This window comes from Alligator sinensis, unplaced genomic scaffold (genome assembly GCF_000455745.1).
Source record: "Alligator sinensis unplaced genomic scaffold, ASM45574v1 scaffold1420_1, whole genome shotgun sequence".
Classification (NCBI taxonomy): Eukaryota; Metazoa; Chordata; order Crocodylia; family Alligatoridae; genus Alligator; species Alligator sinensis.
In genome coordinates, this window is record NW_005842613.1 from 493,816 (window position 1) to 504,597 (window position 10,782).

The window sequence follows — 10,782 nt, forward strand, 5'->3', positions numbered from 1 at the left end:
CCCCCCCCCCCCCCAAATGACTGGAGCCCAGCAAGTTCCTGCCAGGCCTTGTAAGGTGTAGGGCTTCACCACCAGGGTTGTCTTGGACCTGGGACAATACAACAACCCTATCACAAATATAACAAACCTATGAGAGGCCCTAGCTTCCATGTGGGCCCTGGAAACCTTGTGGCAGCAATGTTCCCTACAGCTGAACACACCAAAAACTGGAGGTGTTCAGATCCAGATCTCCATCCGCTCTCAGCAGCATGGACCTGTCTCTAAGCTATGGAGATGGGAGAGGTCACTGGCCATTCTTGTTGGTGTCTCCCCTGGAGACTTAAATGGTGTTTGCTATCTGGGCCAACCCTGAGAACTGAGCTGGGGACCCTGGGAGCTGAAAACCTGATATATGGACTCTGAGGGCTGTAACAGACTCATGACCTTCATGGCTGGACTCCAAGGAAGATTCAGAAGACACGGGAGCAGTGAGTAACACTAACCCCCTTGCCTTGACCAAACCTGGGAGCTTTTCCATGCCAGAGCATGCACTTTCCTTGAGGAGCTGCTCACTTGCTGCATGTCCAAAACCTTAACACGCATGGATGGATGGCCTGATGAACAGCCCAGATCAATCTGGGCCTGGCCCTGTCTCTAGTTTTCATTTGGCAAACCTCAGCTCTCTTTGGTGGAGCTGGGAACAGGACTGAAGAGCCATGAGAAGGGCTGTTGTGATGATATGAGTTCTCTTGGGAACTGCTTTGACTGGGTTACTGTTTATAGATTCATAGATTGTAGAGTCGGAAGGGACCACAATGGATCATCGTGTCCGACCCCCTGGCAGGAAAGAGGACTGAGGTCAGATGCCCCCAGCCAGGTGCCTATCAAGCCTCTTCTTGAAGACCTCCAAGTTAGGTGATAGCACCACCTCTCTTGGAAGTCCATTCCAGATCCTGGCCACCCTTAGCGTGAAAAATGTCTTCCTAATGTCTAACCTAAATCTACTCTCCACTAGTTTGCACCCATTATTCCTAGTTGCATATCACCGTCAGAACACAGGCACCCTGTGATTGCTTAGAAGCCTGTGCACCGTGCACAGTGCCTGTGTCCTGAACCAGTGGCCCTCTGATGCTGCTGTCTTGATCCCTAATGCCTCTGTTTTTGTTAACAACAGGAATAAATATATAGTTGTTCTGGTGCTGAAGAAATCCTGTGACCTGAGTGTAAGCACCCAGCAGAATCACTGCCACACTTGGAACATCTACATGCCCTAATGTAAGTAGTGTCTTGCTGCAGCAGCTGGCCTGGGTGGAGCTTGGTATGTGGGTGTTGCTTGCAGAAAATGGCAGTTCTTGTCTGTTGCTGCAGGTCTGGGTTAGCAGTCCCTGAGAATGGATAGCAGTGGATAAGCTCTGTAGCTTTGCATGGAAAACAGTCTCTGCTGGGAGAACGCCGACAATGATGCTGGACCAAACCTTGGCTCTGAACTGCCTTAGTCTTTGAGGTTTGGATCTGCAGCCAGCTTTCAGCTTCCTGGCTTAGGGCTTCTCTCTAGCTGAAGAAAGCCCTTTCCATGACATTTCACCTTGAACTCTGAGCATTCAGATGGGATGGATACTTCAGATGCTGTTTGTAGTTAAGCTTTGGGGTTATTGGGAATTGATCCCCTGAGACTGTTGAGGTTTTCCCATAGCTTCTACGTTTTCATCTGGATAACCAGAATTATTTTTTTGCAATGTCAAGCTCATCACTATCGCATTTGAGCTGTTCACAAGTTACCAATCTCTCCATGATACCATGGTAAGAGAGTGCCTCCACATCTGCCCGTCTCCTCAGTTGGCTCAGACTCAGCAGCTCGCAGAGCGGTTTCTCAGGAATGCTTTCAATAAGGCAATAAGTAGCTATTGCAGAGGGCAGGCCTTTTCTCAGCAGTTCACTAATGAGTCAATTCCTCTGCCTCTCGTACCCTGTGAGTGACGCCCCTTGGCATGACTGGGCACAGCAAGTATGTATAATTCCAGTGGGCCTCCTGATGCCATGCTGAGGAACCAGCCCCGTAAGCAACCTGTGTAACTCATAAGACACTGTCTGGAGAGGAGCATTAGTGCCCTTCAGGGAATGTCTCAAAGACAAAGGTAGAAAGAAGAGGCCCAGTGGAGGAGGAATCCTTCAGGAATGCAGCACTAGTTCTGGTGCACGTTCAGTTTGGCTGCGAGTCAAGGCATTTGACAAGATTAATCAGCCTGCCTTCTATTTATAGAGCCTCTACAAACCAATGACCTCATTCATCAGCCTCAGAATGTCCCCTGTGAAGCTTGTCCGTGTCAGCCTCATCCTGGGGAGGGGGAAACTGAGGCATAGGATGGGCTATGATTTGCCCAGGACCACATGGAGAGTTGGGGACGGAGCTGAAATGGAACCCAGGTGTCCCCCCTGCTCTAACCCAAGGAAAACCACAAGATTTACCCTTGACCTCTAGGTTAAGAATTAAGGCTGTATGTGATACCTTGGTTTTGTCTTCACTGCTAGCAAACAACCAAAACATCTGTATTGTTTAACTGTAATAAATATCCTGAATGCACTCTGAGTCTGCCCAGGCCTGGAGTAGGAGCTGATTTAGGACTGGCCATAGTATGTCAGACCAGTAGTCCAAATCCTGCCTCTAACACTGACCAATCCCTGGTCAAAGAGCAAGAGCTGTTTCTTGTGGCTGCAGGCTTGGGGAAGCCTGTATCCTTCTCCTCTCCTTTCTCGTCTAAGCTGCTGCTGCCAGTTCTGGATTTCGTGCTGGGTGGCTTTTTTAGGATGCTGATTTCTGCCTCTTGATGATGGGATCTGAGACTTGTCAAACTCAATCCGTGCAGGTCTAGTTTCCTGCATTCCAAAACAGAGACTAAAGGGAGAGGTCCTGGTTATTAATGGGCAGGTTTCTTTAACTCCTTGGAGGCTGTGACCCCATATAAACAGTGACATTTCCCAGAGTATCGCTCTGGAAAGTGTCTGGAATCTGACAGAGGCACTGGGATTCTTTCCAGGCTATTTGTGCTGGGTGAGACTCTCTGTCTTTGTGTGTGACTCAGGACGGGGGATTAGCTCAGGGATGTGTCAGAGTGGTAATATAGTAACAGCATGCAAAGCCAAGCTGGCCATCTAAGGCTTTGTCCACTCTTCAGGCCCTGGGGGCTGGAGTGAAATCCTTGCTGCTTGCAGTGTCTTGCTGGTTTCCCAGAGACATACCAGCCAGCTTGCCTTTGTGCCATTGCCTCCTTTTACCAGCAGAGAGAGGAAACAAGAGCAAGATGGCAGGGAAAATTCATACTCAAGGCTTTGGCTGCCCCGTGTCCCTCTGGCCCATCACACACTTCTAGCAGGGTTAGGTGGAACGTGGTGGAGGTGTTTCCAGTGCTTCCCTAGCAAGCAAAGGCTTCTGGGAGTGTAGCTCATGCAGCTGGCATTAGCAACAGTGGGAGCAGAAATGTGACCTGTCTTTACAGCCCCTGACCCTTCCTGAGAAGGGGGGCAGCTGCTCACAAGGACACAGTGCCCTAACTCACAGCAAAGGCTCTTGCATGGCACATCAGGTAGAGGTGATGATTGAAACACGAGGTGGAGGGAAACTAGATCTGAGCAGAGCAGTGCAAAGGAAAAGGGGCCTGTGTGAGCACGTTCAAGTAGCTTTCCAAAGCTGTGTGATCTGTAGTGGTTTAGGAGCCTCCCTGCTCCCTCTGCTTTGGTGTTCAGCTCCTCTAAGCCCTGCCGTGGTGCGCCTCAGAAGCGCCTCCGCACTCCATCTTACATGGACTCTTCAGCATTACCAATAATCCTCTCTTCCCTGACCCTATCCCTCAGCCCGGCTGATGTCTTCCACCCTGGATGGTTCCGGTGAGTGATCCTACCAATCTCAACAGTGTGTTGTGGAGGGATGCCTTTGCATGGTGAGATGTTAAGCACTACCTTGAAAGGTAGTGTATGTGGTCAGGCCTGGATGTAGCCATCCTCTGGTGTTGCCATAACGTGTATTTGGATTAAATACCAGATGAAGAGACAGGAACTGGTAGATAGCTCCTGATGCAAAGAGGGTGTGAATTAGTAGAGGCATAGCAATTTGTGGGAATAGCATTGGAGGACCATCCAAATACCAATCCAGGTACATGTGTTTGGTCCTCTATGCTGTGAAGAGGTTGGGTCATACCTTAACCCCCTGCTCTGCCCTGTATCCCAGCCAGCCCCTGGCCTGGTCTCAGTCAGCCCATAGGCACACATATAATAGGCCTTGTACATGGATAACAGGGAGACTAAGGCAACAGTACATAGCACAATGTGTCTGCGTTGCTGGCTGGCCACACTCACTGTTCCCTTTCTCATATCTTGTCTGTTTAGAGCAGGGGTTGGCAACCCCTGGCTCACACGCCAGACCGTGGCACGCAAAAGTATTTGTTTGGCACTCATGCCTTGGAGTGGATAGAAGGAGAGGGGCCGGGGCTGCACTGCCACAAAAAGGATCAGGCCCCTTGCTGCCCCCCGGCCCTCCACCTGGAGCCACTGGCAACAAGCTGGGCTGGGGCTCCGCGCACACTCGTGCAACTGTTTGCAGCCTCCCCACTGCCTGCTGTGAGCAGCCTAGGCTCCATGATGGGTGGCAAGGGCCTGCTGAGAGCCTGGGCCAACTGTGGCAGGCAGCTGGGAAGCTGCAAGCAGCTGCATTGTAGTCCGCAGAGCCATAGCCCAGGTTATTGCTTGTGGCGGGTACACACATGTGGAGTGGATGGCAGGGGAGCTGTGAGGGGCCCAATCCTTGTTGTGGCAGCACAGCCTTGGCCCCTTCTCCCCACATCTGCCTTGAGGTGCACATGCACTGCAACCAGCAATGAGCCGAGCTGGGGCTCCGCAGACCTTGGTGCAGAACTTGCAGCCTCCCAGCTGCCTGCCACAGCCAGCCTGGGCTCTGAGAAGGGCCCTGCTGCCTGCCATGGACCCTGGGCTGCTTGCAGCAGGCAGCAGGGAAGCTGCAGGCGACTTCACTGAGGTCTGCAAAGCTCCAGTCTGGGTCATTGCTGGTGGCAAGTGCGAATGTGCCTTGGGAGGACAGTGGGGAAGGGACCCAGGCTGTGCTCCCATAATAAGGATCGGGCCCCTCACAGCTCCCCTGCCATCTGCCCCTAGTGTGCCAATGTCTTTCAAGTAGAGGTTGTGTGTTTTTGGCACTGCCCAAAAATGTTGAGAACCCTTGGTTGAGAGGGTAAGCTCTAGGGGAATGTATGTGTTTTCTGTATGTCCTAGTGCAATGGCCCTGCTGGCTGTTGCCACCTTGAGGTCTTCTGTAATACACGTAGATATTAGCAGGCATTGTCATCAGGGTGAACTGTGCTGCTGACGAATTGTGGACTAGAGTTCCCTAGTTGAGATTAAATCCTATTGGGTGAGCACTGAAGAGGCTGGAAGATCAGTGGAGCATCCAAAGGTGCCTGGAGGTAGGGTTTCAGAAAAGTGCGACATTTGCCAGGAACATTTCTTTTGTGTCTAAGTGACTTGTCTAAGGTGCCAAGGAGGTGAGAACCCAGCAGCATCCCCGGGGGTGTAATTTAGGAATGAGCAAGCTTCAGAGGAAATAACATCTGGTTCAGGACTCCAGCAGAGCAGAACTTCCAGCTTTTGTGGTTCTAAAACAAGGGTCCTCACAAAAAACGCAAGCAGCTGCCAAGTCCTTTAACTCCATTGACTTGAACAGAACTCAGCACCTCTCAGGATTCTGACGTTTGATTCTAAATGACATCAGGAGAGAGAGAAAAATGTAGAGGGCTTTGCAGATGTGAAGGGCCTGAGAGTGTCTTAAATGTTAACCCAGGATAATCAAGGCCTGGAGAGCAAGCCACACACAGGAACTCGTTATTTACAGTGTATGGATTTCAATGGAAGACGAGAAATTGGATTTTTCAGAACAAGAAAACTTGCCTGCAGCCACAAAACAAAGGCCAACATTACTGTAACAACAAAGAATCATAGAATCATAGAAAATTAGGGTTGGAAGGGACCTCAGGAGGTTCCAGCCCCCTACTCAAAGGAGGACCATCTCCAGCTAGATCATCCTAATCAAGGCTTTGTCTAGCCGGGTCTTAAAAGCCTTCAAGGATGGAGATTCCTTCACTTCTCTGGGTAACCTGTTTCAGTGCTTTACTACCCTCCTAGTGAGAAAGTTTTTCCTAATATCTAACTTAAACTTCCCTTGCTGCTATGGGTGATTGGTACCTCCTGGGTCGGGGGGGCACTTGCCCCCCCAGTGGCCAGTCAGTGACTGGAGGGGACAGGGGTCTCCCGTCAGGCAATCATGACAATGGGAGGGGGGGAGTCCCCCTTAAGTCAATTGCGCTGACTGGGGAGGGGTCCAGTCTGCCCCACCGTGCGCAGATCTGGGGGCACGTGCCCCCCTGTGCCCCCCTCAGATGAGCGGTGGAAGCTGCCAGATGAGCACTGGATGAACAGCACACAGTGGTGGGAGCCACCTCACTCCCTTCCTGTGGCCACCCCCCCACCCCCTAATGAGCTGCACCTCCCATCCTGCAATTGCCCTGACCCTGGCTGGGCAGCTTCTGCCCCAGCCCCAACCCCAACACCACACCCTCCCTCACCATGGGGGCCTTGATCTGCCCCCCACGCCCCTCCCCTCTCCTCTTCCCTTTCCACCACACCAGACTTACCAGTTACACACAGCTCTCCATGCTGCAGGCTCTGCTCCTCATTGCCTACATGCTGCACTGCAGCTACATGCATGCACGGGCATTTATTAGACAAATTATCAGCTGCACTGGGCCGATTTCCAATACAGAAAATTTTCTTTGTATCAGTGCTGATCCGATATTGGACCGATGTATTGGTGCACCTCTAGACTTAACTGATTTGGCTCAAACTGGTTTATGCAATGTCTGTTCCAGCCCCCTTGCTGGTTTAAGATAAACCAGACTCCCCAAGGATCCCGACATGTTGTCTGGGCTGGGCAAGGCTCTCTGCTCCGCAGCAGAGCTGGCCCCTCCTCTTTGCTCCCTGGCTGCAGCTCCGGCAGAGACTGCAGGTACAGCAGGGTCTGCCTGGCTTCCCCCTGCTCTAAGTCCCCCTTCTTTACTCGCTGCTCAAGCAGGAATCCCCTGCTCCCTCCCTCCCTCCCATCTCCCACAGCACAGATCCCAGCCCCATGGGCCCTAGGCATGTAGTGTGCTAGCTAATGCAGAGAGGTGTGTGTGTGTGTGTGTGTGTGTGTGTGTTTCCAATTTTACTGGAATAGGCAGACAGAACAGTGACCACTTAGGGCTTTCTGGAGCTAATTAAGAGGTCAGTTGGCAAGTTGTGTAAGAAGAGTTTGAACTAATGAAGATAAGCTATTGTTTTGCTTATGGGGTGATAAACACTTTTATCAGCTTCCTGCTGGCTGGCTTGCTTGCCTGTCAGTTTGCTGCAGACTATAAAGAATCAGGGAGGGAGGTTGAAAAGCTCTGTATCATCAACAGATGCATGCACTGCACTACACCCCCTTGCCTCAGAGTGCTAGCAGAGTTCTGGGGGCTGGCACCACTCCTCCCCCTTGAGCAGCCAGTGGGGAAAAGCCTGGGACTGTGCAGGCAGACCTCCCTAATCAAAGGTCCTGCCAAGGCCTGGCCATACCCCACAACTCAGCTCAGCACTCTAGAAGGGAAGAGAGGGCTGCTGTAGCGTCCTCTGGCTTCTAGCCTGAGCCACTGCCTGAATTTTCTCAGTCCAGAGAGAATATCTGTACAGTTACAAACTGGTTCAGCCTAGCCAGGTTAGACTAACCTGCAAAGATTGACTCAATTCAGGCTCAGGCTGTTTGAATGTCTGTCCCTAGCCCCTATGTATGACTGAAAGGGGCCTTCTGGGCCATCAAGTCTAGTCCCAATGTGGAATGGAATAATGTTATACCCTAGCCTGCCCAGCCAGCTCCTCCTCTTGCAATGTAGAACACAGGGCAGAGTCAGCTTGGTGCTTGGCTTATTTTATTTTTTTCAATTTATTTGAGAAACTCAGTGCACGTGCTGGTATAAAATAAAAAAGGAAAGAAAAGAAGTTGTTTTGGAGCGTGTTGTAACAGCTGGGCAGTAGTTTTACTTCAGGCCAAGATGCTGGTTATTTCTTGGCTGCCTCCTCTGACTTCTTGGCCTCAGATGGAGCTATCTGGGCATGGCTTTCAAAGGTGACTGGAATTGTGATCTCAGCAGACTGGATGGCTGGCTTGGGCAGAGGAGCTTCCACTGTCAGCATGCCGTCTGGGGACAGTGAGGAGCGGACTGATGTGGCATCAATGCCAGGGGGCAAGCTGCAGGAGGGAGAGGAGAGTGAGCAAGGGATGTAAGACCCTCATCCATCTTGTTCACATGTTTGTAGAGCTTGTCAATTATCCTGCTTTGGAGCTCCCTAGAACCATGTACAGACCAGCAGCAAAGGTCCAGTTGAGCCACCTCATCCTCCAGTGGCACGTACTGACTTCAGGAGAGGGTGGGCACTGGGCCAGAGAGGCCTAGACATAGGTCCTTTGTGGACTGCTATAGGTCAAGCAGAAAGGGGCACCCCTTGGGGCACAGTAAGATCCCCCTGCCAGGTGAGGCAGGAAAGGGATCAGCAGCCCAGTGCTGAGCCCTCCCTTCCTGTGGCCCCACATGTATCTGTCCTGTGTGTGAGCTGTGAGCTTGCCATGGCAGCTCAGGGGAGTTTCCACCAGGCTCCTTCTTCTCAAGGGGGTGACATGGAGCTCAGTGTCACAGAACCTTTCTATCCAGGGCATCTGTATAATGCTGAGCCTTGGGAAGCGAATTTCCACAGTGATCATGTTCAGGACAGTCCCTCCCCAAACCAGAGATTAGTGCTTGGCACTGTCTCATCTGGCCCTAAGTACCCTGAAATCCCTCATGAGGCAGGTGCTGCAGATGTGCCAGGAGTTCTAGGTTCACATCCTCCCCAAAGGGTTGACCTACAAATCACTATGCCCTGCAGGCCGCTTGGCACAACACATATGTGGGTCTCCCCGCCCACCCCGATCCTCCCAGGCTGGCGGGTGGTGATGGTCAGCTGTCTCCCAAGAAACAGCCAGGTACTTACGTGTATTTCCTGGTGAAGCACCTGGAGATGAACCCATGCTCATCCTGCTTCTCTTCATGCTTGCCTGGAAGAGGAGGAGACAGCAACTGTTTCAGTGGGGTGATCTATGCATGTGCTGAGTGCCCTGGGGCTCTGTGCCATGCCATGCCATGCCCCTGGCCAGGCTCACTCACCAGGGCTCCCTGGGTTTTCAAGACATACAGTTATACAAGAGAAGGAATAAATCCACCCAGTCTCCTGGGATTTTGGCTTTCCCAGTTGATCTCAAGTCCGTTCTTTGATGCGGGTTCTGCTGTACCTGGTCCTGTGAGAGCAGCTACTCTCATGAGATTTCTACCACAGAGCCAGGGAACCATTTCCAGGTGAGCGTGGGGCAGAGGACCCCTATGCTCTTCTCTCTCCCGAGTCCCCTGTCCTGCCCTCTAGTCTTGAAGTTCCTCCGGGCTACAGATGCCATTGTGTTAGGGACAAATGGGGCAGGACAAATGATCCATTGCAACAGCCAGGAGAACTGAACCTTGCTCTGCAGAGGTGAAAGGATCCCCATCTCCTACTGCAGGAAGGGACGAGCCACTTCCACTGCTGATGGTGGGATCTCTCTTATAATGAGTAGGTTGGGAACTGGGCCCCAGTGCTGAGTCATAAGAAATGTCAGATGGCCCCAAAGTCCCCGCTCACTGCAGAACCTCCCCTCGCTTTAGACCTCTCTAATTCTCTGCTTCACAGTTACCGTGGTTACCTTGCACACGTGTGTGGGGGGGGATGTCTTTTACAATCATTAGGATTTCACATGGAAGCAGAACGCTGCACAACTTGCGAAGGCGCCTTTGTTAAAAATAGGGAGGTGTCAAAGAGGGAGGCAGTGATAGCCTTACTCTGCCCAGGACAAGGGAGGAAGTGGGATCTGATTTTAAAGTCATAAGCCAAGCAGGGCTGAGCAGATGGGGAAGGGCAAGGAGACACTGCAGGTCTTAAGGGGGAGGATTGAACTCTGCTCAGAGCCAAGCTGGGGGCAGGGCTGATGCTTAGAGTGATGCTGTTATCCCATGATGATACCCTGGTTGGGTGCCAGGCAATGGGAAGCTGGAGGAGATCTTCCCCTCCTGTCTAGCTCCAAAGCCAGGCTCCCTTTGCCACTTGCAAAGCCGGATCAAATAGATCTCCCTGCCTGGAATTAGCAGAGTCATGGTAGCTGCTTACTGCTTTTGAAGGTAGTCTCACCAGCTCCCTCAGAGATCTAGGGATTAGGCCAGCTGCCAGGGATGTTTGCTTTGTTATCACTGACCTACACATTGGTGCTGGGGCCTTGACACCCCTCCATTGTCTTTCTAAGGTCTTGACCTGGCCTCTATCAACACAGCACCTGAGCACCCCATTTCAGCACCTTACCCTACCCTCACAGTCTCCCTGCACATTAGTCCTGTGTGAAGCAGCAAGTATTTTATCTGATTCAGAGGACAGTGATTTGGTTCGGAGATTCAAAGCACTGTCCCGATTTGATTCGGCTGAATCAGAACCAAAAGATTTCGCGCCGCTTCAGAGATGCGGCTGTAGACTAAACAGCTAGGTGACGCAGCTGCCTCCAGCTGGTAAGTCTGTTGGGGTTGGAGGATGGGGGAGGGAAGGGGCATGGGGGAGGGAGGGATTGGGGCTGGGACTGGGGCTGGGACAGGCTGCCCAGCCGGTGGGGGGAGGGAGAGA

At 51.9% G+C, this 10,782-nt stretch overlaps 1 protein-coding gene and 1 long non-coding RNA gene across 4 annotated transcripts in view; one reads left to right on the forward strand and one right to left on the reverse strand.

The window, feature by feature from the left end:
- Window positions 1–220: 220 nt before the first annotated feature.
- Window positions 221–10,782, forward strand: part of LOC112551831 — a 34,500-nt gene continuing 23,938 nt past the window's right edge. For 2 of the 3 annotated variants that reach the window (XR_003096136.1, XR_003096135.1), the window contains exons 1-2: window positions 221–467; window positions 1,154–1,254. This is a non-coding gene — a long non-coding RNA (uncharacterized LOC112551831). Of the gene's footprint in view, window positions 468–1,153; window positions 1,255–2,239; window positions 2,555–10,782 lie in introns of those variants that run through there. The other variant, XR_003096137.1, reaches the window with a different exon arrangement.
- Window positions 7,965–10,782, reverse strand: part of HSPB1 (heat shock protein family B (small) member 1) — a 6,395-nt gene continuing 3,577 nt past the window's right edge. Inside the window, exons 2-3 of the mRNA XM_006033234.3 lie at window positions 9,082–9,145; window positions 7,965–8,302 (exon numbers count right to left, since the gene is read on the reverse strand). Coding sequence (XP_006033296.1) covers window positions 8,113–8,302; window positions 9,082–9,145 — 254 coding nt within the window. The 3' untranslated portion in view covers window positions 7,965–8,112. The remainder of the gene's footprint in view (window positions 8,303–9,081; window positions 9,146–10,782) is intronic.